Genomic DNA, 27,008 nt, shown 5'->3' with positions numbered 1-27,008 from the left:
AGTCGTGTCAAACCCTGTAATAAAGAGCACTTTACATGTTTGTGATGTAGAACAGTGTAAAAGTGCATTGAGCGTTAGAAATGTTGCAAACCAGGGACGGTCATTTGGTCCTACAAGCTTGTTTTGCTTGTTAAGCAGGATCCCAGGATCTTGTCCAGATCTTTCTCAAAAAAGCCAGGTGGAAGCTACTGTACAACCCTTTGTCTGAAGAAGTTTCTCAGATTTCGGTGCTCTTCCATGTAGTTTCCACCTCTGCCTTCCAATTCGAGTTTTGCTGTTTAGGGTGTTTGTCATGAAAATGACTTGGGAAAAAAAGACAAGCAAACAAACTGAAACTAAGTAACAGAACAGGGATCCGTACGAGTTACAGGCTTTTATGGGAGCAAAAATCACATTTTTTTCCCCGTCTCCTTATTTTGTGTGTGGACAAGGAGGAGGCTGACTGCGAGTTTCCTTGCAGGTCAGCCGACTGCTGATCCTGGGGGGTGCCAATGTGAACTACCGGACGGAGGTGCTGAACAACGCCCCCATCTTGTGTGTGCACGCCCACCTGGGCTACACCGACACCGTGGCGCTGCTGCTGGAGTTCGGCGCCAGTGTGGACACCGCCTCCGAGAATGGCCTCACCCCCCTGGGATACGCGGCTGCCGCCGGGCACCTGTCCATCGTCACCGCTCTGTGCCGTAAGCGCGCCAAGGTGGGTGTGAGCACGCGTGCGAGAATCGGTCAGCCACACACACGGAGCTCAGAATCAGTGAGAAGTGGGCAGCCTCACAGGGGAGGTGCCTTTTCTGCAAAAGAGTGCAAGAAACATGCTCTCCAGATGTTCTTGCTGGGGTCTGTGCTAAGGAGAATTTGACAGTTATTCAAAAACACAACAGCATAACTGATTTGATATACAGTATACTGTTACACCCCCTTCCTCTGGTAAGTGACGTTGTCCACATTTTGAGTTATGTGCAGGCCAAGGCCAGTATAATACAGGGCCTTTTGTACACATGCATGAGCAGGCACAGCTGGCTATCTGGAAAACGAACACGATCGGGGCACATCCATGATCCTCAGTCCCAGAGGACCGACAGAGATCAAACTGGAGAGGGCAGCAGGGAAATGATGGTGTATTGTTTGACGGGACAATACAGGCTAGGGCATAGGAGCTGGGAAACAGTGATGATCAGGGGAACAGCAGATTAGACCTCTGCCATCATTAGGCTTATGAAACAGAAGGACTGGAAGATGCCAGCTGACTTGTCCATTAATGCCACCTGCTTGGCATGTAATGATCTAGACTTCTCTGGTTTTGGACCAGAGTCGGCTCTCTAGTAACCAGGATTCCCCAAGCAGCGATTCTGTCTCGGCTCCTGGCAGTTCATCAGGCCCTGAGACTTGCCAGGCAACAGCGGGGTTTCGGTCATGTCGGTCAGAAGCATGCCTCTCAAAGCTCTCCTGTCAGGCAACACGTTGAAAAACGAATGCAGTCGGAGTGTGTTGAAGGAGATTCTCCACATCTCTTTCTCTCCTCAGTGGGTGCCGGGGTTGCTGTCAGAGAGCCCAGTCTTAAAACAGCTGGAAGCTCCAGTTTGGAGTCAAAGCACCTCTGAAGTGAGAGAGAGATGGGTTGTGTGTGAGTTGGGTGGCGCTGTCCTCCCGTGTTGCCTGTGTGTTTTCCAAGCCCCCTGTGCTGTGTGTTCGGACAGGTGGACCACCTGGATAAGAACGGGCAGTGTGCTCTGGTGCACGCTGCGCTCCGCGGACACCTGGAGGTGGTGAAGTTCCTGATCCAGTGCGACTGGACCATGGCCGGCCAGCAGCAGGGCGTCTTCAACAAGAGCCACGCCGTCCAGCAGGCGCTCATTGCTGCAGCCAGCATGGGCTACACTGAGGTAGGTGCACCGCTGGAGCCACTCATAGTGCTTGGCACAGCACAGCGGCAGTAACACACTCCAGAGCCGAGCAGCCGGAGCACTGAAACACCCAATCTGACCTTCGGCCTGTCCTGCTTGACTGGTTAACTGTTCCCGGAATCTCAGCCTTTCGTCGGCCGATTCCTGATTCATTGACAGAGAGGAAAGAAGTCCTCAGTCTTAAATGTAGTTTCTACTTGTGTGTTACTGTGGTACTCCACTAAGTCCGTCCATCCATTTTGAGCATTCACCCCTTAGCTTTACCGTTTTTTAGCCATTAACCAACTCTTTTTTTGGGGGGGGTCTGCAAATGTAAATATATGAAATACATAAAGCTCTATTTGTATTCATTAGTCCTGCTGTTTGTTGATGGAACTCTTCACAAGTTATTTAAACGAGACCTACCCCTTCTACTTGCTTGTTGACTTTTCCTCAGATCATGTTTCCCCTGAATCCTATTGCCATACAGATGATCATTTGGTTTAGTTATCATTTTCATAACTTTACAGGTGATAGAAGTAAGACTTAGTGGGCTATATGTAATTGGTTTGGTTTTACCACTCCATTTTTATGAATGGGCACTGTATTCCGGGAGGTCTTACTGCTGAAGGATTGCGATCAGACCCTTCAGATCTCTAGCACCTGTAAAACACCTGCCTCTTCTGTGCTGTCAGATTGTCTCCTACCTACTGGACTTACCTGAGAAGGACGAGGAGGAGGTGGAACGTGCTCAGATAAACAGCTTCGACACCTTGTGGGGAGAAACAGGTAACAGACCCTGAAATGACTCTGTGACTTCAGTCACTATCTCTACTGCACCGGGAGAAACTCAAGGCTTACGTCTTCAGAGCTGATACTGTCCTGCTCATCCTTATCTTTAAACTCTATTGCAAAACCTATCAGATCCACCAATCTACCAATAGATTTCTGAACACTGGCACAAGAAACGCAACATTCAGACCTAATGGATTTCATCAAGTGTTTTAAACACATAGTGATGATCAAACACAAATACAGTAGTTGGGAATATTTATCTGAGAATCACAGTATGCTTTCAGTACAAATTAGGACACATTGCCAAAATGAAAACATCACAGAGATAGTGTTGGGCATGACTTTCCTACAACAGAATCCTGCAGCATTGATAAATGTATAGACCTGTTCTGCCTCTTAATAGATCCAACATCCTGTTGGCTGCATTCACGAGTCAGTCTCACAGATGTTCTATTGGACTCGGGTTAGGACTAAAGGCTGGCCACAGCAAGACCTTCTTAGTCATGCCATTGTAATCCTAGCACTGTGTGGTCTTGCATTGACATGCTGGAAAATCACATTGACCATTCCAGATTCCAGCTTGTAGGAGTGGAAAAACCATTGGCTCAAGGACTTTGTTAATGTATCGCTGTGCATTAAATTGCCCTCCAACTGTGCCAAAGGCAATCTTGTGTTAGAGGCAATGGCCTCCCCACATCATCAGACTTCCGCCCCTCAAAGCTTATCCTGGCATAATTTATGGAAACACTCCACCGCTATGTCTCCACAGTCTCCTGTCAGGTTTATTGAGCACAAACCCGAATTAATTTGTGAATAAAACAGTCCGCCACTCTCTCTGCCACTTTACAGCAGATGGTGATTTTGTATCTTAGTTGCCAACATTGCTCCTGCACAGCCTCTGAGCACATACAGTAGATCATTTTCATGCAGGACTGCAAATTACAGTCATGCGGCAGATGCACCAGTTATTTTTTCCTGGTGTATCTTATGCTACAACCACTGCGGTCTGAAAATGATAATGCAGTTTGATCCAATGGATGCGACAGTCCTGGGCTGGTATATTGACTCTCTGCCTCCATGGACATGGACTGTCTATTAATGAGCCAGCTTCCTCGTTTCTCTGGACTAGCCTGCTGATTGTTGAAGAAGACCATCTCATTTTAACCTGGCAGCTATTATCCAATTAGCAACCAGGCATTTGTGGTTACTCAAGCAAGGCATGGTTGTATCTTTCTGTATTCTTTCATTAATTTCAGCTCGCTTTGGCTATTTTAAGTCAATTACTAAACACCTGACACCTGATCACAAGACTAGGGCTCAGTATTTTAACCCAATGAAATAATGATTTTTCAGAATTTTATCCCCGTTAACAATGCTATTCAACTCATGAATAAAACTATTAAAATCATCATCTCACTCTTTAAAATGTAAATAGCATGACATATATGTTCTCAGTAATCTACATATGTAAAACAAACTTGCCTTTTCATTGTACATCAATGTATCTCCTACTCTTGGTCAGTTAGTCTCAAACACTAGATCATTAAAACCTGGTCTTTAGGTACCTGGCCCAAAGGGAACTAACTCTCAGGTTTCCAAACGGCCTCAGCCACAGATGCCTACTCTTTCAATTATTCAGGTCCAGCTCCACACAGATCCCTTTGAGTTTTTGACAAGTGTTGAATACCTTGATCTACATCTTCTAGGATATGTTTCCCTGTGAGTTTTTCTTAGTAATACTGTATATAAAAAATGAATTTTTCAGTTCTCGATTCACAGGAGCTTTGAGCCCAAACCTTTTGCATTTGCTGCACCTTCTTCAGGGCCACTTGTAGAGACGAAGACAAGGGTAGCATTTTTTTTTCCATTTCTGCGTTTGGCAGATAGTATGATGGAACGGGTGAAGCCGTGAGCCTATTTCTCACGATCACACTTCTCCCTTTTCCCTTCCTGGGAGTGAGGAGACAAATGGTCCTCCTTTAAAATTTAATTATACACAGTTTAAGTGCTGACATGTGGAATCGGCCCTTGAGTGAGGTGTGAATGGAGGAAATCGGCCCTCCAGTACAGATCCTTCATCAGCTCAGGCCTCAGAGTCTTCCTGATTTGTCACTGAACCGGATGTGTGTGAGGCCTTTGATTAGTAACCTGTAGCTTGTCTCTAAGAATGCCTTTGTATCTGAGGGTGTTTCCTGCTTCAACACTATTGAAATCCCTCCTCTCCCCAGCGCTCACAGCGGCAGCCGGGCGCGGGAAGCTGGAGGTGAGCAGGCTCCTGCTGGAGCAGGGGGCGGCCGTGTCGCAGCCCAACCGGCGCGGGATCGTCCCCCTGTTCAGCGCCGTGCGGCAGGGGCACTGGCAGGTGGGTGAGGTGGGGAGGGCGGGGGGGGGGGGGCACAGCCCGCTCGCTACCCGCCGCAGCCGCAGGACCGGAGGGTGGGGTGAGTAACACGGCGCCTCGCTCTCTCGCTGGGTTTCAGATTGTAGACCTGCTGCTGACTCACGGCGCCGACGTCAACATGGCGGACAAGCAGGGCCGCACGCCCCTCATGATGGCCGCCTCCGAGGGGCACCTGGGCACCGTGGAGTTTCTGCTAGCACAGGGTGAGCTGGCCCGGGCGGCCCACAGGCACAGACATGAGCGTCTCCAGTTTGATTCTCAAAGTAGCCGACATTTACTGAACCAGTGTTTTCAGACCAGGGCTGGTTTATACCCTGAGAGACTCATCCCTTTAAATTTAGCTTTATATTAGCCTTAAAATGTAGCTTTATCTAAATCAGCGTCCCTAAATGCACTGTGTGTTAAACCAGCAGTAATTGTAAATAGCGTTTCACAGTCGGTTTATTAAGAATTTGTTTGCAAAAGACCTTTGCTGTACTATAACCCTCATCTTAATATATTGCCCAATAATCATCTTAATACATCCCAGTAATCACTGCTCTCATCCTTTAAAGACAAAGGAACCCCCAGGAATGCAGCAGAGCGTCACCCCTATTATTGAACCCCGTGTCTCTCACCCCTTGCCCCTCCCTGCAGGTGCCTCCCTGTCTCTGATGGACAAGGAGGGTTTGACCGCTCTTAGCTGGGCCTGTCTGAAGGGTCATCTGGCCGTGGTGCGGTCCCTAGTGGAGAGGGGGTCAGCCACTGACCACGCCGACAAGAACGGGCGCACGCCACTCGACTTGGCCGCCTTCTATGGAGACGCAGAAGTGGTGAGTGGGCCTCCCTTCCTCCGCCGTCGGTGCTCGGCACGCTCTCCCTCGCCCTTAAAGAGCACCTTCTGAGCTGCAGCCACAGTCCTGCCACAAATGAGATGTGTTAAGTTTTGAAACCGATGAAGCGTGAAATACATTCTTGAGGTTGTTTGTGAAAATTTGCCTTGATAGGCACCAAAGTGAGGCAACAAATACCAAGAGAACCTGGGGATTATTTCAAAAGGAACTTTATACATACAGTTCTGTACTGTATATACTGTGCAAACGTCATTTAAAGAAATCCAGCTCCTACAAGACCTGCTTCATTTCTACGTTGTTGTTTTTTTTAATTTATGGTTATCAGACCTTGATGTTCCGGTTCTGCACAGTGGAGGTGCAGGGTGTGTTAAATGTCTTTTGCGTGTATAAATACGTAAGCGATCTGGCTAGGAACCAAACGGCGCGATGTGATTTTATCACCACCCCGCCCCTGTCGCAGCAGCTCGAGCGGAGATGGGAGCAGTAGTTACGGTATCTGACAGCCCGCTGTTTTTGCCGTTAACCGGCCCTGCGTCGCCCGTGTCCCCCCCCTGCAGGTGCAGTTCCTGGTGGATCACGGCGCGATGATCGAGCACGTGGACTACAGCGGCATGCGGCCCCTGGACCGGGCCGTGGGCTGCAGGAACACCTCCGTGGTGGTCACCTTGCTCAAGAAAGGGGCCAAGATAGGTAGGACGGACAGGTGGACCGAGGGGCAGGGAACCGGCGGGCAAGCAGCCCATCTGAAGAGGAGGGCTTAGGGGATGCTGGCGGGTTGGGTGAAACACTGCAGGGCCAGCAGGGGGACCGGCTGACAGTCCAGGCTGTGTAGAAGTAGCTCAGCGCTTGAGTTCCTTCCTCAGTGAGGAGCACTTTATATTACATGACAGATCTTCCGCCAAATAACAAAAACGTGTTTTGATCCTTGTGCAGCTCACGATATCTGACTATTCCTCGCGCTCTGCATCTCGCACAACTGAACAATTTTACGGTATTTATTTTGCTTTCACTTACCGTGCGGGTGGGCTTGGCGTGGGCCAAAAAAAGACAGAACTTAAGACGGGTCAAAGGACGGACCTCATGCGCCTAGTATTCACATGGTTTGACTGGTGGGACTTTCCAGAAACACAGTGCACACTTGTCACTTGAATCTTGGTCTTTCCTAGGTCCTGGTACGGTCCTGCTCCCACAGAAATAAATACGGAAAGCAATTAATGATTGCTATAATACTGCCTCACGTGTGGGACTGATTGTCAATAGCAACTAAAGCAGTTAAAAATATTCCATTCATTAAAATAAGGATTGATTGTTTAATCTCAAATTGTCCTCTGTGTTCATAAGATGTGAAAACTAATTACACAAAGACAACTTCACAGCAAGTGGAATGAATAGAAGTACCACCCACAAGTGCCTGTGAAGATGGAGTGCTTGCGTTTGCTTTAAATCTCCACTAGGATTGCTAGACGTTAGCTGCTTTGCAGAGTGTGCACCTGCAGGCCATGTATACATGCTGCTTGGTGATACGCCGATTTTGTTTAGTTAAAAGTCTGTAAATAACATTGCAGTAACTAGTGCAGTAACACACTGGAAAGGGAATGGCGGTCTGTCACACGATCAGGAAAGCCTGCCGGAGATGTGCACTCCTGAACTGGGGAGCAGTCAGGTGGAGCAGTGTGTTCCTAGAAGGATGATGTTCCAAACAATTGGAAGAACGGTGGATCGTGTTGGAATCCAAGCTGGTTGTCCCTGGTTTTGTTGTTAAGGCAGAGTAGGTTACTTCATGGAATCCCGAGGGAGAATTGTGACCCCAGACCCCAGGGGCCAGCCCGTAACCCAGAGGCTGAAAGCCAGGAAAGGGTTTTGGGTCCATATGTCCTTGCGTCCTCTCGGAGAGCGCCGAGCTGCCCGTAGGGTCCCCCGATCCCACGAGCCGCTCCGGCTGTGTGCCTGGCAGCTACCCGCCACTCCGCGCATCTCTGACTCTGCGGCCTGCTGTGTGCCACACTCCTTCACACTGCTTTGTCTGTGGGCTTGCTCCTCTCTGACAACACAGCACTTCCCAACAAAACACCCTCCTTTCCAAGTTCGTTGGGTTGTTTAAGCTGGCTTTGACCCCTGATTAATTGCTTTTTTTGTCCAGAGGTTGAGGAGTTTCTCCTTTTCTCGTGGTAATTGTCGATTAATAAGTAGGTTATTTTATGCATTTATTGATTGTTAAAATGAAACCTCCCTCAAATAATTTAATTTAATACTGTACATGGTGGGAGAGAGCAGTCTTTTTAGCTTTAGAAAAAAGGAGGGTGAGGTGTTTGAACACCCCTACTTTTTATTTTGCCTAAATAAAAAAAAACACCTCAGATGTATAATTAGTTTTACAAGGTCAAGAACATAGTGAAAATGAAAGTGTTTGTCTTGCTTAATCCATACAGTAAAAATACGCAAATGAGCCCCTGTAGGGTGGTTGATTCTGGTGTCCTGTGCACAGCAGCAATGCACTGTCAACATCAGGAGGGAGCAGGAGCAGCCCTGTTGATCTGTATCTGTGTTTTTCCCTCCGGCAGCCATGTTTGTTTCAGAGCAGGTTCTCTTTGTTGCTGCTGCTGCTGTTGTTGTTGGGTTTTTTTTCTTTTTGCTGACGCTGCACTTGCCTTTTTTATCCCCCCCCCGCCCCCCACCCCCCCAAGAAAAGACTACCTGCTTCTCACGTCTGCTTCTTTTCTTTGTTTTGTCCTTCTTCCTCTTCCTTTTTCTCTCTCTTTCTCTCTTTCATTGTGTTTGGTTTGCATTGTTCCACTGTTTTATTCCCACCACGGGCCCCACCCTCACCCCGCCCTCTACCCCGCCTCCTCCTTCTGACCCCACCCCTGAACCGCCCACTCCGCCCTTGTCCCGCCCACTGCCCCACCCACCCTCCTGCTCAGGCTGTCAGACTCTGCCCAGTCGGCCTCGAGGTAAACCAGCCCCCCCAGCATCACTCTCAGCCAGGCACTCTGACATTTTCTATTTCTGTGTGTCATGTTCCAGGCAGGTCCGATCAAAACATTCCCTCACTCAACAGTAGCTCCCCAGGTATTGCGGCCCCTTCTGCCCAGGGCTGCAACAGTGTTTGGATGCCGGAACACAAGACATGTTCATCCCCATCACCCCCCTCCCCCCCCCCCCTCCCCTGCTGCTTGTCTGCTTTTGCGGCTGCAGGCTGCCCTGCGAAAAAGCAATTCCTGTGGCTTGGAAAGCGTATGTGCGTGATCCCGAGTCCATCATCGGGAGAGGTGCAAACTCACACAGCACAGTCCAGCCTCTTGGCCTGGTCAGCAGTATTATAGCTGCGGCAGGAGCTGCAGAACTCCTAGAGGAAAACAAGACAATGATTTTTTGTACAAGACCTTGATTGTGGAGTCAAGAAAGACCGCAGTCACATCTGAAATACCGAAGTATGATAAACCAACTCAGACAACCCCTTTTCTAAACATGAGTGGCTGTTACTGTAGGTCCTTGCTAATACCCGGGAAGATGACAAGTGGAGCAGAATCAACAAGTGACACAGTGGTGACTGGAGCAAGAAACCCTTGCCTTCCAGATGTGTGCGTCCCCACTTCAACTGCCATGTGTCCTACAACTCCGAGAAACTTCCATTTTCTCTCGTCTCCCAGAGGACGATTTTGAAGGGTCCCTCAGAATTCAGGCCGCTGTGTGAGTGGTGCTGGTTGGCCAGTAGGAGGTGCTACTGGGCCAGAACTTCCAAACCAGCGCCTCAGCATGGTGACCAGGGACACCCTGCTGTAACAGGTGCCCATGCTTTTCAGGAGACTTTATACCAAGGTCCTAACAGCTTGTGGTCATGAAAGATCCATTGGCACTGCCTATGAGTGTGTTAACCACAGTGGCCCAGCTAACTTCTACTCTGGACTGCACTACCTGGCCTACTTAAAGCTCCCCTTAACTCAGTTGATGAAAAAACGTCTCACTTCTCTTCTTGATCTGCTGTGCAGTGGGGCTGCTGGTGCAGAATGACTCAGAAGCATCACAGAGTTGGCTGCTGCACTTTAATGCTACTGTATATGCAAAGCAGTCTGGGATTGACTGGGATAACAAACACTAGAAATATAATTGCTCAATTATGAAAAAATAACAATGAAACTCAGACAGCAATGTGTGAGAAAATAGCTTGAATCCTGCAGTTTTAAGCTCTCATGTTTGTGAACAGCAGCAATACTCTCTCTGTGAATTCAATTACGTATGAGCCTTTGCAATTAAAAAGTCAATTCAATTTATAATTGATTTGGCTTATTTTAATTTTGAGTTTTAATTTTTGTAACAAATGGAATATAAGCAACCTTATTTACTTCGTGCCTGGCGGCTTGAGGAGAGTCCGAATGGATTAATGCGTACACAGCTCTTATTTATACCAGATTAGCTGAAATTGTTTTATAGTGTTGAGTTTATACTGAATTAAAGATGTCTCGGTGCAGCGTGTCAGACAATAAAAAGCAATTACTTCCATTTAAGCAGCTTGCTTTGTACTAGCAAGTCTTGCATTAAAAAAGAAAGATTCTCATAGGATTAAAATGTTTCCTTATTTTCCATCTAAAATAGTAAACCTAAGGCTTGCCACGTTTGACTGGTGGTTATGAGCATTTTCCTTAAAAAGCAGAGATAATTAGGGATGCAAATCTAGCAATACTGTGTATGGAAAAAGCTGGTGTCTTCACAATGCAAAAAGAAGGGAAAAAGTGGTGCAGATTTTGCAAAGCAGGAAATGGCTGTCAGTGCTCTCCAGCTTTTCCCTTTGGGACTTAACGCATTGACCTGTTGCCACATGCTCATGGCCGTTTAGGTGGTGGGCCAGCAGCTGATAGGCTGGCTAGTCTCTTGGCCTGGGCCACTGCCACTTCCCTCCAGGATCCCCGTCAGCATTAGAGCTATGCAGTGCTCGCTCCCACTGGGCTCCTCCGTCATAGCTCTAATGCTGACTGGGATCTCGGAGGGAAGTGGCAGTGGCCCAGTGCCCACATTTAGACTCCGAGCGAGAGCTGTTGGGACTGGGGGTGAACTGATGAGTAGACCGTGTCGAGCGTGATGCCTGTAACAGCACATCGAGAAGGGGAGCGCATTTGTAATAAAAGACGAGTCTGTCACACTGCTGACCTGGACTGACCCCTGGTGTCTTTGTCCAGAACAATTCTCCTCTGCAGCAGGCACCCCCAATCGCCCACCCTGCACCTCTCTTCTTCCCTTGTTTTCTTTTTAATTTTGCTCGTTTTGTTTTTCTTTCTGTGAAAGTTCTCTTCACCGTGATTCCAAGACACCCTGCATTCTCTTGGTTTTTTTTTTACCCATCATGCATCCTGTACGCTGCAGGTCCCGCGACATGGGCGATGGCCACGTCTAAGCCCGACATCATGATTATCCTGCTGAGCAAGCTCATCGAGGAGGGCGACAGCTTCTACAAGGTGAGACGCCTCTCGGCTTGTCCCCACTGCTCCCTGCTCTGGCGGTCTGCCAGCAGGCCGGGGCGTCCTTCAGTGATTACAGAGCAGCCTTCACAGCGTTTCACTTCTTCAGATTTCAGATGAACTGTTCCACATACTTCTTCATCCCTCGACTTTCTGTATGTATTGTTGCTAGATTTGTGCCTAATGGTCTTTACAGTATAGCACAGAACTCTATATACACCCCCTTTAATCATGTGTTTATCTGTTGATATCTTTACATTAATGTGTCTCCAGCTAATTCAGTACACTAGAGTGAGATGTACAGTATTTCACACATCAAGCCTCAGTGAGGCTCTGATGTAACGTCCAGGTACTGTGAGTGCTCTTGATTGGGTTTTCTGTGGAGTGTGAAGATGATAACAGAGGTCTCATAAGCATGTCCCCTGTTCACACCCGTTGTCCAGCCTGTATTAAGTTTGTGTGGGGAGCAGCACACACACTCTTGAGAGCTTACATCTCTCTTCAGTCTTCCTGACTAATACTGGGAAGTATCTAAGGAGACGGTGTGGGCAAAACTAAAACGATGAATACTAGATTTATGTTTAATAAGAAAAGAAGGCTATAGACTTAGAAATAGTCTTACTGTTTATGAAGGACCTGCAATGGACTGGCATCCCATCCAGGGTGTATCCTGCCTTGTGCCCGTTGCTTGCTGGGTTAGGCTCCGGCTAATGGTTTAGAAAATGGATGGATTTATGTACAGTACTGTAGGACTGCAACACATTTCTTGTTTGTTAGACCAGTGGCTGTCTAACAAAGAGTCATAATGGACTGAAGCTGTTGTGTTTAGAGCACATAGCAATATCCCCATCTGCTGGTGAAAATTCATCACTAGCATGTGTGCCTTCCTATGTCTGTTAAATATAGGAAATAACTTAAGAGCTTTGTAGAATATCCTGTTTTAGCTACTGCCCACTGTGCTTGAAATAAATTATTTTTTTATAGTTTCCTCTTTGAAGAACAGATGGTCTAAATTTAGTACTGCTAGTACTAGCAGTTGTGGGAAGGTTTACCATGCTTAAGCCTAGCAATATACAGGAATGCTGAACAGCTGTCTGTACATGTTAATTATGTCTGGGTTTAAATAATAATGTACATAAGTTTAAATGCTTATGTACTTGCGTGATACACACACTCACACACTTTTAGCCTGCTTTTAAAGGGCCAGTATCAGTTCTACACGTACCGTGTCTTTCGTCTGAAAACAGACTGAAATGAAAACAGAGGATGATATCGGTAGATAATGGACGACACAGAATCCAATTATTGCTGGTTAAAATCAAATTGGAAAGTAAAGACAATACAACTGTGACAAAACTCCAAGCACAAAGCAAATAGGCACAAACACCTGAGTTTGGTGACATGTGCACCCCAGTCAGGGCCTGATGCAGGCCAGGAGGCCGATGTCTATAATGTGCATGTGAAGGGACTGCGGGAAAATGGTTTTTAAAGCCCCAGAATGACTGCCCCTGGGCTCAGTGTGCAGGTTCGCAGCAGTGCTGGTGCCAGTGTGTCAATGCCTGCCCTGTCACTTCTCCCTCCTGTTGCGTCCCGTGCCCGCTGGCCTGCGTGTCTCTGCGTGCCGCAGAAGGGGAAGGTGAAGGAGGCGGCGCAGAGGTACCAGTACGCCCTCAAGAAGTTCCCCCGGGAGGGCTTCAGCGAGGACCTCAAAACCTTCCGGGAGCTCAAGGTCTCCCTGCTGCTCAACCTGTCCCGCTGCCGCCGGAAAATGAACGTGAGTGGGTTCTGGGTTCTGGGTTCTGGGGGCGGGGGAGGCGGGGCATGGCGGCAGACCAGGCCTGTTTCAGACTCACCCCACTGTGAACGTCGCAGAAATGATTGGAATAATGACCATTTTTAAAAGAAGGGGCAGAGGGCGGGAAAGGGTCTGGAATCATTTCCTCTTCTTCGTGCTGTCCGTGGATTTTAGATGAACATGCTGAAACCATCCGGAGAAAATTCTCACCCTGAGCTCAGGAACACACAGTAAGCAGCCTCATGCAAACAACAAGCCAAACTGCAGCAGACTGGCTGAAACGTTTGATCATTGCTCAAAATATTTGAATAAACCACTAAATTAATGAGGACTACATTAATAATTTCTATCCTCCATGTGCATTTTTCACTAAAACTGTTTTTAAACAAATGTTAATTGCTTCTTTATAAATAGTGCCAAATACAGAAATTGTAAATGCTTTACAGCATGTTCATGCTCTTATTAACTACTGAGTAAAACTGGCCTGTGTATATTCCTTTGCTGGTGTGTTGATTTTAGCAAACTGTTCATATTGTGTGTCCTTGAGCATATTCCTGCACTCCTGAGATAGTACTGCACATACGTTTAGAGTGCAAATAAAAAAAAAAGTTTCTGGTCCTAAATAAATTTATATTATTTGCAAATGCAAAACTTTTACATTTCATACACTGCCAGCACCTCTTTAAGGTTTGCATGTTTTTCCTCAAAGAAAGACAACATATTGATGAAACAGGGAAAAGTAAAGGAGTCTCAAGATTCTTATTGTTCCTAGTCACTCCTTCAGATTTACAGGACATCTTCAGGACATTGCCCCTGTGCAAAGCAGTACCCTGTAAGCAGGTCAGAGGCAGGAAAGAGGGCCTCTTTAGGGTGTGCATTAGTAGGCCAGACTCATTGAGCTCTTGGAGAAATAGAAGCTCCTGCTCCTTCATGGGCGCCTGCAGGCTTTGAGTGACATCAGCAACAGATTCACCTCTACTCCAGTCAGCACTAGCTCTCCTGTCAGGCGCTGTGGAGCTCACAGTGTGTCAGAAGGCAACTGGCTCTGCACAGCTGCCCCCTCATTCCCCCCAGGATTCATAGCAGGGAAGCCAGCTATTAAACAGTTATCAACCCCAAACAGGGTGGGTATATATTGATCTGGAGACTAGCGCTGAAGCTCACTTCATCCTGCGGAGCCTGTCAGGCTGTGCCTATTGGGTTCTGTACTCCTGTTGCTTAGATTCCAGTAGCTGAAAGGAAAGGTCAGGAATGACGGAGCCTGAATTTGAGTTTTAGCAAGCCGGCAGTGTCTGATCCTCCGCCTTTTTGGATTCAGATGCCGCTGTGGGATCCTTCCTGGCTCAGTAGTTCCTGACTTCTTGCACTTGATGCATTAGCTTCAAATTTTTTGTTGCACCACAGGTGTTTGTGCTGTGAAGTTTTTTTACCCTGCTTCTCCCTTACTGATCACTTACAATATATGTGGAACAGGCAATCAAGACATAATTGTCCTCCGAAACCTTGAAACGCCCAGTGAAAATTGATATGTGCAAATGTAGGTCTTTTCCAACTTAAATTCAATGTCTTGTAATTACATTAATTGGAGTTTTTCTCACTTGATTAACAGGGAATCCAGATTGGTTTCCTATTAAAAATCAAATTCAAAATATGTGAAGAGCTGTTTCTTTTACTTACAAGCTGAATGGCTACTGTATTTTGATGAATGGTTTTGGATTTGGAAACCTCTTTACTTTTAAGTGCTTCTTTTTGTCTTAAGTGCAGACAGCTGTACATTTTAAAACGATTCATCCCAAGCTTATTTTCATTCTTGCAAACGGAAGGAGTCTGATGTACCCTCTGGCTTTAAGAACATAACAAAAATTTCAAAAGAGAGGAGGCCATTTGGCACGTCTAGTCTGTTTAATAGTAGCTAACTGACACAAGGGTTTCATGCAGCTGTTTCTGTAGGTTGCTCCATATTCCCACAACCCTTAGCGTAAATACATGCCTCCTGTTCTTGGTTTTAAGTTCAGTTTTAACTCCCAAAGAAACTTCAGGAACTCCAGGGCAAAACCATTGAACTCCCTCAGTGGCAGGGGATGCATTCTTGGTTGGAGAAGACTGAGATAAATCACTCTGTCCAACCATAAGTACCTTTAGATCTCAGTCCTGTTGAAAAGGGGTGGAACCAGTAGAGAATGCAGTTCAGTCCCTCACAATATCGCCTTCAGCAACACAACAGATCATCCAGTCAGATACATGAGTCAGAAACAGAGATGAAGACTTAGGGGCCGAGATGCAAATATTTCAAAGCCTTGTGGACTACTTGTCACTTCCTCTTCAATTCTGTATTGCTGGTACTTTATAACCAGTAAATAGAAGTATGAAAAAGTGCCCGCCACATTTCTTTATTCACTTTACCCAGTTTAGTAATGTCGTAAAATGTAATTTAAGCTAAAGTGAAATCTTGGCATTGCAGGGGTTACAGTGACGGCGCTTAGAGAAGTGTAATGTGCAGTGCTATGTGTATGGGAGTGTCTCGACTCAAGTTCGGTATCTGTGCATGTGTCCTGTATGTATATGTAGCTGTGCTGTGGGTATATACAGTAATACATGTTGTGTCTTTGTGTTGCGTTGATGTACCCGCAAAATTGTACAGCTCGTGCTGTAGAAGTTTAGATATTGTGAAACAGGACCAGATAAGAAAAAGAACAAGTGACATACCGACTCGCAGGTTTAAGATGTGTTTTTTTTCCTGGGAGGGAGTTAGACAGGCGAGAGCTTCAGAGCAGAGCTGAACTCTCAGGCAGGGACAGCTGAGAGCAGATATGGCCGCATGCTTCTGTGGCAAGTCTTTGTCTCCGTGCATCGCTCTTTCTGCCAGCTCCGTCACGCAACCGCTTGTGGCGTTGCGTTTGTGCGAGCTTGTCAGGGTAGGCGTTGTGTTGTCTTTGACTTGGCGTGTGTGTTGTGACGTGTTCAAGTCCCGTGTGCCATGCTTCTGTGTGGGTTTGTGCTGATAGATTTCAGCGGTGCAGTGGTACAGAGGTTCGCATTACTAACCTCTCGCAGTACTGGGGCCCTGGGTTCCATTCCTGGGGTGCTGTCTGCGTGGAGTCTGTATGTTCTCCCCCTGTTCGCGTGGGTTTCTTCCCACAGTTGTGTTCTCTGATGGACTGGAGTCCCAGGATACTAGTGTATCCTACCTTGCACCCATTGCTTGTACATTGTCGTATATTGTACAGTTAATGGGGCAGACTGTCCCCCCAAGACCCTGTATTGGATGAATCAATTAAAAAATGGATGGATGGATTTCAGCTCTTGTGTGTCTGGAAAAATGCTTATAGGGCAGTAGTCTGAACAGCCCTTTTTTTTTTATAGGGACCATTTCTTTAAACTCGGCAACCAACGTATAGTAATTCAGTAAAGAGTTGATTGAGTCAAGTCACTCAGAGCTCAGCTGGAATGAAAACCAGCTGACCGTGAGGCTGTCCTGAATGAGGATGGCAGCTTTTTTGGTTAAAATGAAAGAAACACTTAAAACAAAAGCAGTTAAAGAGCTTGATGTCCAGCTTCATAGTGATGCTGAGGTGTCGGTTCTCAATCCCTGAAGCTCATGCCACACGGCCGGAGTTAATAAGCCTTTTACTGCACTGCAGTACCTATTATCTCTGTTTCCCCACGACACTGCTGGCCAAGGGGACCTGGTGTTCCTCCGCAGACCACCTGTCCACCTCAAGGAGTTACTGCTTGCTCTGAACGGACCAGAGGGATCTGGGAAAGCGATATTGGCATTTTCTGTGCTGAGCTTTAAAACTTTTACACTGAACACTTCTCATTGACTCTCATAAGACAGTTTGCAAATTTCACAAAGGAGGTTTCCAATATGCAAAAAACAATCATCTAGTTCATGTTGAGAAATGAGCCTGTTGTTCCAGCATATCCCAAATATATCAGTGCTTCTGGTTCATGGACAGTGGTGTTTTGTAAACAGCTGGCGAGGTTGTATGGAGTCCAAATGACTGCCTCCACTTTTATCTATATAAATTAAGTCTAATACTGTTTTGTGTTTTGCATCATACCATGTATTTTTGTTTTTTTTATTTCAATATCATTTTATAAGATTTTATATATTTTATATTTTATCTTATCTTATTTATATCTATAAATTTCTCTTATCCCAATATAATACACAAACACAAGTCCTGAAACCGGAGTGCATTTTACCACTTAGCGGCACCCACAGTGATCTGAGACTGGGGGGTTGAGGACAGTGGTGTTTTTGTTGTAATCTAAAGTGATCGGTTTACACATCCTTCCCAGCCCTCCCAGGACAGCAGGGGTCCCCCAAAACCAACTCTTTCACCCCCCAAGTGAAGTCTGAATTCCACGCTCTCACACAGGGGCTTTGTCCTTCCATACAGTGAATCAGTTTACCTGCAGTTCTGCTGTTCATATTCAGTCATTGAAAATAACGATAATTAATAATCATTGGAAAACATGTTTGGTTTTGTTTAATATTGGGGTCATTATTCAATAGGGTTTCTTAAGCAGATGACCTCCAGCCAGAGCCAGAAACACAAGGGAACATGTGATTCAGTTAATCAGCTGAATTGGAAATACTTCACATTTCTGAGACATAGATGGATGTATTGAACATTATCTTGAGTTTGAAAGCCCTGGAATTTAGCTGACTAGGCCTACTTGTACCGAAATGCTTTGCTTTTCCCTGCTATGCCAGTTCTTTTCATTTGCAGTATCCACCATGTGTGCACAGCCAGGCCCAGATTAGCCTTTGCTGTGAGTCGCACACACCTGATGGCTCTCTCCATTGCAGAACTGGGCTGCAGCCAGCTCCTTTAGTTGTGTTGCTGTTGATCAGCAGGATCAATATATCAATTAAAGAGCTGCTTGCATTAAGTTCAGGCAATGGAGTGCGCGAGAGGAGCCGCTTGCTGACCAACCTTGCTTTAGCGAACAAGGGGAAACGTGCGTCTGTGTGTGTGCGTGTACTGTATGTGTGTGTGTGTGTGTGTGCGCAGTGTGGGGCTCACACACACACAGCTAATCACTGCTCTGGGGCTGCCGTGGGCGAGATGCCCGCCCGGCCTGGCGCTTCCAGTGCTGATACAGTGCATGACGGTTGGACCTGTTGTTGCTTTCAGGACTTTGGAATGGCTGAGGAGTTTGCCACCAAGGCGCTAGAGTTGAAACCAAAATCATACGAGGCCTATTACGCCAGAGCCCGTGCCAAGCGCAGCAGCAGGTAACGGAGACAGGGACAGAAAGACAGGCAGCGGGATCCTGTTTTCTAGAGCAGGTGGGACCACGGAGCCGCACTGCGGTTCCCGAGAGTGCCGGGAGGAAAAACGGTGTCTCTCAGCGCTTCGAGAATCCAGCCTCCTGGAGTTTCTCCCATTGGCAGCAGAATCGCTGGTCTCAGTTTTTATTCCACATTGCTACTATTAGCGCAAAATCAATTTGCATTCATTTGCATTGGAGGCATTATGCTTTTGGAAGCAACTTATGAGCAAGATACATTTGCAGCATACCATAAGTTTGCCACAGTCTCTCTTCTTTAAACATTTTTTTACGACATAAATCTTAAGCATTCTAAAATTAAATGCAGTGACATTTCTATTTAGCTGAAAGATGCACTCATCTGGCATATTTTCCTTCATGTTCTTTTCATTAACTGTTGATTCGTACATTGTACATTTCTTTGACATTTTCATTAGTTTTTTTTTTCTCATGTTCAGTGGTTAACTGCTCTAGAAAACAGAATGAAGGCACAAGAACCTCCCTGTTTCTTTCTGTTCCTCATTTTTTTGTTTTGATTCTCAGTGTTATTTTTCTCTTTACATGCAGTAAATTAAAATGAGCTAAGGGCTGATCTTACTTAACCATGATCTAAGAGCAATACAAAATTAATTTCAATACAGGATCATTTCAATGACATTGGATTCTGAAAACTTGGCTAGCAGATTTAGATTGCAGGACCCCAACAGATACCAGGGTATCCCAGTAACCCCCATTGACCGTTCTCATGTTCATTGTTAACCCACTATACTGAGCATTTTCAAGACTGAAATATGGGTCCCCGTGAATCTTGAATATCTGATTAACATCAAAGACACTTCCTCGAGAACCACTTAAAAAAAAGCAGCACACCTGTCAATGCTGTTTTTAACAGAGCAAAATTTCAGAAAAATATCAACTAATTTTCCAGAGCTCATATTATTTTTCTTATCTCTTTCCCAAGCCTCTCTTGTGTCTTGCTGGATGTGCTCCTTAAAATTTTTACAGACGCTATTGCAAAATTCTGGGGAACACTTTTTGCCCTGCAGCCCAAGGCTTTGAGATGTGAACCCCAGCCAGGTGTAGTGGGACCAGGGGTTGTTGGCTTTTCAAAATTCTGTACAAGCAGCTCACATCAGACCAGGTCTCCACCTGGTCTCTGAAGCCCTTCACTCTTAACCCTGCCCATCTAGAGGCGCTAACCCCTCACCGGGAGCCTCTAAGGTTTAATAGTCCCTCTTCCTGGCTAGTCTCTTTTTCACATATCAATTCTTTCTCTCTCCCTCCCTCTCCCACACCTGTCTCTTTCCCCCCTCACCCTCTTTCACACCTGTCCGGCGCCATGTGCGTCTCCTCCGCTTTCTCTCTGACGCCACTGTCCTCTCCTGCTACTCTGCGTTGTTTGATTCTGTTTGCCGTCCCTTGCTCTACTCTCCCGCTCCTTCTGTCAATCTCTCTCTCTGCCGTTTTCATTAATGTCCCTTTTTATTTCTGTACCTGTTTTAATCCTCCCCCTGGACCTTCTCTCTGTCCATCACCACCTGTCTCTCTCTCTCTCTCTCTGTCTGTGTCCCTCTCTGCTGCCCCCTGCAGGCAGTTCCCCGCAGCCCTGGAGGACCTGAATGAAGCCATGAAGCAGTGTCCCAACAACAGGGAGATCCAGCGGCTGCTGCTGCGTGTGGAGGAGGAGTGCCGGCAGGTCAGCCAGCAGCAGCAGCAGCAGCAGCAGCAGCAGCAGCAGCAGCAGCTGGAGGTGGAGCAGCCCCCCTCCCCGCCCCCTCCTCCGCCCCCGGCCGAGGAGCCCCCTCCTCCCCCAGAGCCGCGGCTGGAGGACATGGAGCCCGTGCAGGACCTCTTCGAGGACGAGGACTACCTCGACCGGGACATGGAGGGCATGTCCATCGGTCTGCCGCCCGAGCCCCGATCCAACCCTGCCAGCCTGCCCATCATCCAGAGCCCCCCGCCGTCCCCGGCCCACCGCGACTCCGCGTACCTCTCGGGGGGCTCGCCGCTGGGTCAGTCCTTTGACTTCCGCCCCAGCCCCCCTTCCATGGCCTCCCCGACCAGACAGAGCTACCAGTCCACCTCGCCGTCCCTGTCTCCCACGCACCAGAACTCCCACTACCGTCCCAGCCCACCCCACACCTCCCCGGCCCACCAGGTGCCCTCCTACCGCTTCAGTCCCCCGCCCCCCCTGGGCAGTGGAGGAGGCGGAGGAGGGGGTCAAGGCAAGGACTACCAGAGCCCCCCTCCCTCTCCCCTGCGCCGGGGACCCCAGTACAGAGCGAGCCCGCCGGCGGAGAGCATGTGCCTGTACCGGCCGCCATCGGGATCCCCAGTGCGCTACCAGCAAGAGCAGCTCCCGGGGAGGCCCAAGTCTCCGCTGTCCAAGATGAGCAGCCAGAGGTCCTACCAGTTGACTTCCCAGTCCTCCCAGTCCTCCCAGCAGCAGCCGGGCCTGAGGCTGCAGCCAGCCAAGGCCCAGATCGTGCGCACCAACCAGCCCAGCTCCGCGGTGCACTCCAGCGCGGTGATGGGCGGCGGGGCCTACGGCCAGATGGCGCACCCCATCAGCAGCCGCTACCAGGGGGGATCGGTGGACGTGGAGAGCCGGCTGGTGTACCAGCCTTCCCTGGACGGCCGGCCCATGCCACAGGTGCAAGCCAGCCTGAGCGCCGGGGCCATCTGCCAGCACGGGGGGCGGGGAGGAGGGGTCGATTCGGGGCTCATGAAGGATGAGCTCCCCCAGCGGCCGTCCTCTGCCTACCGTGGTGGCGGCGGAGGAGGGGGGCCGGCCGGAGTGCGCTATGGTCAAACGCCGCAGATCAGCCGGAGCCAGTCTGCGGCTTACTACCCCGTATCCAAGCACGACCTGGAGCGCTCGGCCGGCATGCCCCAGTGCCAGCTGGGCTCCCCGGAAATCCCCCACCTGGTTCGCCGGCCCGTCAGCGCCAACCCCTCCGAGATCAAGCCTCACCCCCCGACGCCCCGGCCTCTCATCCACTCCCAGAGCGTGGGCCTGCGCTTCTCCCCCTCCAGCAACAGCCTCTCGTCGGGCTCCGGCTGCAGCCTGGCCCCGGGCTTCCGGCCCTCCGCCTCCATCCAGCAGATGGAGATCCCGCTGAAGCCCTCCTACGAGCGCGCCTGCGACGACCTCTCGCCCGTCTCGCCTTCGCAGGGGGCGGGAGGGGGCGACGGCCGGGCGGGGGGGGTGTACGCGGCCGAGACCACGCGGTCGCGGACCACCCCGTTCATGGGCATCATCGACAAGACAGCCCGGACTCAGCAGTACCTCCACCAGCCGTCACGGCCTTGGGCAGTGTCTTCTCTGGACACCGTCATCACCAGCCCCACCTCCCCCGGGAACCTGGTCCAGCAGGGGGGCGGCGGGGGCGGCGGCTCTTCTTACAGCCCCCCCACCTCCCTGGGCAATATCGCCTACTACAACAAGACCAACAACGCCCAGAACGGCCACCTCCTGGACGACGACTACTACGCACCGCCGCCCTCGCTGGCCAAGCTGGCCAACGGCTCCCGGATGGGGGGCGGGGTGGGCGGAGGGGACATCTTGGAGAGGGTGAGCCAGGTGCCCACGTACCCCGACGTCAAGGTGGCCCGGACTCTGCCCGTAGCGCAGGCCTACCAGGACAGCATGTACAGGCAGCTCTCCAGGGACTCCAGGCAGGGGCAAACTTCGCCTATCAAACCAAAGAGACCTTTCGTGGAGTCGAATGTGTAGGTGCGGGAGGGGCGAGCGGTGGAGGGGGAGGGAAGGGATAGCAGAGACAGGCTTCGGATCCCCAAAGCGTGGGACTCTTCAGAGGACGAATGTAGACCTGTCCAGAGCACACAGACTTTGAAAACCGCAAGACGAAATCGGTCGCACCCACGGACTCCCACACAACAAAGGTGATGCTGTGTGGGTCTTGCACTAATTGCCCATCCGTGCCCTCGCGTGCGAAGCGAGCACAGCTCCTAGGGATCTCCACAGCCTCCAGTAGTCCCGTGCCGACGTAGTACTCCAGCGCGGATGAAAATCTGTAGGTGGTTTCGTTTTTCGAAATTCGATTTTAAGCCAAAGAACGGCTTAAAAAAAAAGGCAAGCAAGTTTTGCATGCAACACGTTTCGAAGTATTAATCCTCTAGAAGAGTGCTTTTTAAAATTTAAAAACAAAAAAAAAACATTTTATGGTGATTTTAAAAACACGATCCAGGATGCTCAACTCGCGATTATCTTGTAGAGTAAATCACTGCAGTACCTTCTTGTTAGTTTCTGAGCTTTTATTTCTGTAGCAACGGGCGAAGCTGCTTTTCTGTGTGATAAAATCTGAACCCCTGGCACTAGCCGCACTATGTCCCCTGGCACTAGCCGCTCCTGCCACGACGATTTCAGAAACGCGCTCAAAAGCTGAGGGGCTGCGTCCCGATGGCCCTGTGGAGGACTCGGAGGTGTCCACACTCCAGCGTGTCCCGACTGATCGGAAGCCCCTTCTCGTTCCCTGTCCCCCCCCCAGTGTGCGTCAGGGCTCGGGGTGTCAGCCCGGTAACGATACCGTCAGGGTGAAGCCTGGGCTCCTCTCCTGCTGCACCCCTGGAACAAAGTTGATTTCCTCTGCTTAAAAAAAAAAAAGTGTGCTCTTAAAGAGATCGCCATGTTCTATACTGTAAATGTAATGTTTCCATTTTACTCACGACAAACCTGTACCTAGAAGAGAAAAATATTTATAATTTTAAGTTATATATATATACTTTTGGTTTGGTTGGTTTTTGTTTTGGGCGGGGAGGGGGGGGTGGCTTTTATTTTTTGTAGTATTTCATTTTGTGTTAAGTCAAGGGCAACTTTCTTCAAACTTCTGGGGGGAAAAAAACACTTTCAAAAGGGGGACATTCGCAGCCTTTGAATACTTGAATTTTTAACTGTGTGCGCGTGTCACAGAGTTTGTGTGCTGGCGTTCTTTTGACTTATTGTAATTATTCTTATTTATTTTTGTTTTCGCGAGTTGGAAATGGAAGTGATCTCGGCACGCAATCCGAAGAGATAGAAAACAGATCTGTAAGAGAAACATATTTCTTACCGCGTCTGTAAAAACGTAACAGTTTTCACCGTGGTGCAGTTGTGGATCACAACTTGCATGGAAACTCAAAAGGAAACATCTGGGAAATCCAATAAACTGAAATAATTGTGGGAGGGGTTCTAGGGGGATGGTGATGAATCATTTTTGTACCATATATAACTGGAAACATTGAAATATAAGGCCATATACTGTATGCAATACCAGTGGATGTATGCTTTCATGATGTTGCCTGCAAGCTGTATGTGCCCACTGGTCTTTAGGTATGGTTGTCACAGAGAGTTTCAGCGCAGTGCCAGTACCTTCTGCTTACTGGCATTAACTGGATCATTTTTACCTTCATCTAGCTTGAGCTGCAGTTGTACCCTGGCTTTTTTTTAATTTATGCAAACGTCAAAACATGGTGCATTTTTTGGAAGGGGTGTGTTTGTACGCTGTAACTCTTAATTGCAGTCTGACTCTCAGTACATACTGTAGTCTGGACATGTCCCCCTCCAGCACTTAAAGATAAAGAACAGTACTGTGGAATCATGAATAGGTTTTCCTTCAGCAGCTGCAGTGGAGGTCCAGAAACACACAGTTTTTACTTGCCTTGACTTTTCTTTCAGCTTTTCTAATTATTATTGCCGACACAAGGTTTCCACACTAACAGCCTGTGAAGTTCGTATATAAGGGTGCACTTTACCGTTCTGTCGTCTGTTTATTTTTTTATTCTGTTTTTTTTTGGAGGGTGTAGGGGGATTCTTCTCTGACTTATGACAATACTGGATAATTCATTGTGAGTAGTTGTTCTTATTAATAGAAAATAGCAAACAGTTCTTGTCTTTGGTGGATTTTTTCCAAGCAAATAAAATACATAATAATTAAAAACAAAAAAGAGTTGTAAGAAATAAGATGTATTGCCTTTATAGCACAAATTGTATCTGCTGTACATAATGGCCGAAAGATTGGGACATTTTATCAAATCACCTGTAACTATAAGCGCTGCCCTCTCACCCCCTACTGTCAATCTCTTTGTCCCGGCAGTTTTCACCAAAAAGTGGTCAAAGTAATATCTTCACTCCACAGAGGTAAGAGTCCTTTTGTGAGTCCCACACAGGAAGATGAACTTAGCATTGGCTACCGGGAATTGTAGTTCTTTGTATAGTCTTTTGGAACTACAACTCCCAGACCTAGTTTATTTCATTTTATGGTAGTGTTCAGGTGTCCAGCTGCTTCAGGGTGTGAAAGTAAAGCTGAAGAGTGATCAGTCTACTGTTTAATTATAAGAAATTATAAAGTTTAAACATAAAGCAGGACTTTTGGTTATGTTGTATTAATTTGACCTTTCTGTCCAGTTAATTTTCTCCTTTCTAAGATGAAAAGGAGATCTAACAGATATTGTAGGCTGTCCTTAAGAAAAGGTTTTGACAGCAGTTAAATACAAAAGATTTATTTTACTAGACAGACTGGGGTCTGTTCCAGTACCATTAGACTGTCCACAGCTTTTATCCATCTTTGTTTTCGGCTTGTAAAAAATCAAATGGAGGGGCCACACTTTCCTCTCAGTCTTTCTTCTCCCACGTGGGTTAAGGCAGTGAAGAAATACTTGCACTGGGTCCTTCAGAGTAGGAGAAAGCTTTGATGCCTTGAAGTCTCTTAACAGTTTGCCAGCTCCTGTCCTTTGGGAGGTCTTAACAGCCTGCAGCTATATAACATTGAAGAAATTCACTTGTCCTTGATTATTATTTTAAAAAGTTAAAATGACACCATGTAACCCCATGTTACTCAGTGACTAAAATTCCAGTGGAGAGATCTTTACCCCCTGAAGGAGGCGATGAGCTGGAATGCTGATATTTGGAAACCAGCATGTGGTTTGCAGGAGGTGTCGCAGTGCATGAGACTAAGATTGAAGCAGACAAGCTTGTCTGTGGTCTGCACCTCTTGCCAAACATGGTTGCTTGTGCTGGCAAAGCAGGAGAACCTTGGTCCGTTTGGGGTGACCCAGGGCATGAAGTCTTTGCAGTATTATGTCTCCCTGTCCTGACCTCTTTCCTCCTCACCAGTGCAGCAGATGAAAGGGTTGCATAGCTATGAAGGTGAACAGAAAGGCAGCTATTATTCCTGGTGGGGGAATTAGAAAGGGACCTGTGAGCTTTCCTTGATGTTTTCTGTCTATTCTTATTCTGAATTTCCTTCTCCCCTCTGTTGCAAAGTGCAGCTTGAGTCCTAGCAGACAAGACCAGTATTTACACTCTCTGTTGGTCCAAGTGCCCTTTGGATTCTAACAGCTCTGTCTTTGGACACATGTGGCTTTCAACCACAACCCAGACCGTAAAGTGCTCCGATTATAAATTCCCCCTGGGAATTAGGGTAGGGCACTCTTAACATTAGTTAAACAAAAGGGATGATTGCTGTGGGCTTTCATGCTAATGGCTTAAATGTGTTAGTATTTATTCAGTACTGGCTAAGTACATTTCTGCTTGACTATAGGTTCATCCGTCCTTGAATTGATTAAGCATTTTACCCTACATTATGCTGCACGTAAGCCTCTAATCAATTCGTGATTCTGGTGTCCTGTGATCTGGGGATGTAGATTGTGCTGAGCTGTTCTTGTGCTTGTTTTTTAAAGGTCAGGGAAAGAGAAGTCCTACTACAAAAGCTATGCAGGAAGGCTGAAAAAGATGTCAGATGATTATCTAGGTGACGCTAGTTCCAGAGGTTATCTTCTGGCTTGTACCCTGAAGGCCCTGGACACCTGTTCCTACTTCAGATAAATTCCAGTGCAGAGGACACAGCTAGAGCAGGTGATGCATCGATTTTATCTTTTGAATGAAAATTGCCGGGCGGAGAGGTTCTGAGGAAACTGCTCTATTCTGCAATGTAATTAAATAAAATTTTAAAAATGAACAATAAGACTTTTTTTCTAGATCTCTGATGTAAAGGATTTTTGCTGTACATAATCCGATGCATGTTTTGTTCTTTTTTTTCCTCTCTGATTCACACGTATATATATAAATATTTCCTGATGCGGTTTGTGATATCGATATGAATATTGTATTGAAGTGGGGAAGAGGCGAGGGAGCTGGTGTCGCTAACAGTCACCCACCCTCTCTTTTCTCTCCTGTTCCACAAGAGGAGATCAGAAGTAAGAGTTTGTTTTTTATGATTTTATTTTAATGTATTTGCTTGCTGAGCAGAGTTCTATTGTCTGTACATGTGAGCTGTCAGATCGCTGTGATAAAGTTTAAAAAAAACTCAAAAAGAATGCGTTTTTATCTTACGGAAAGATTGTAATCTGTACAATCCACTGTATGTATGAAGAATAATGTACTTATTTATAAATGGTTACCACTTCAAAGAAAAAAACAAAGACAGAAAACTGGTCTGTGGTTGGCTCGTTACTTTTCCCTTTTTAAAAAGAAATAGGCAGATTGCATTGCAGATGCCCTGGTGCGTCAGAATGTTTCTCAGAAGCAGTAATGTTCAGCTCAGCTGATATCACTGGTGAATGCAT

At 47.5% G+C, this 27,008-nt stretch overlaps 1 protein-coding gene across 3 annotated transcripts in view; it reads left to right on the top strand.

Moving 5' to 3' along the window:
• LOC148814645 (protein TANC2-like) overlaps positions 1-26,873 on the top strand; it is a 225,536-nt gene extending 198,663 nt beyond the window's left edge. For all 3 annotated transcript variants that reach the window (XM_088906068.1, XM_088906067.1, XM_088906069.1), the window contains 11 exons: positions 461-697; positions 1,698-1,883; positions 2,579-2,672; positions 4,907-5,040; positions 5,159-5,282; positions 5,716-5,891; positions 6,470-6,602; positions 11,271-11,362; positions 12,993-13,139; positions 18,308-18,408; positions 20,034-26,873. In XM_088906068.1, the coding sequence (XP_088762194.1) occupies positions 461-697; positions 1,698-1,883; positions 2,579-2,672; positions 4,907-5,040; positions 5,159-5,282; positions 5,716-5,891; positions 6,470-6,602; positions 11,271-11,362; positions 12,993-13,139; positions 18,308-18,408; positions 20,034-22,179 (3,570 nt within the window). In that variant the 3' untranslated portion in view covers positions 22,180-26,873. The remainder of the gene's footprint in view (positions 1-460; positions 698-1,697; positions 1,884-2,578; positions 2,673-4,906; positions 5,041-5,158; positions 5,283-5,715; positions 5,892-6,469; positions 6,603-11,270; positions 11,363-12,992; positions 13,140-18,307; positions 18,409-20,033) is intronic.
• The last annotated feature ends 135 nt before the right edge of the window (positions 26,874-27,008 follow it).

The sequence above is a fragment of the Atractosteus spatula genome, chromosome 26 (genome assembly GCF_055471065.1).
Source record: "Atractosteus spatula isolate fAtrSpa1 chromosome 26, fAtrSpa1.hap1, whole genome shotgun sequence".
NCBI lineage: Eukaryota > Metazoa > Chordata > Actinopteri > Semionotiformes > Lepisosteidae > Atractosteus > Atractosteus spatula.
This window is presented reverse-complemented; position numbering and strand designations above follow the sequence as displayed.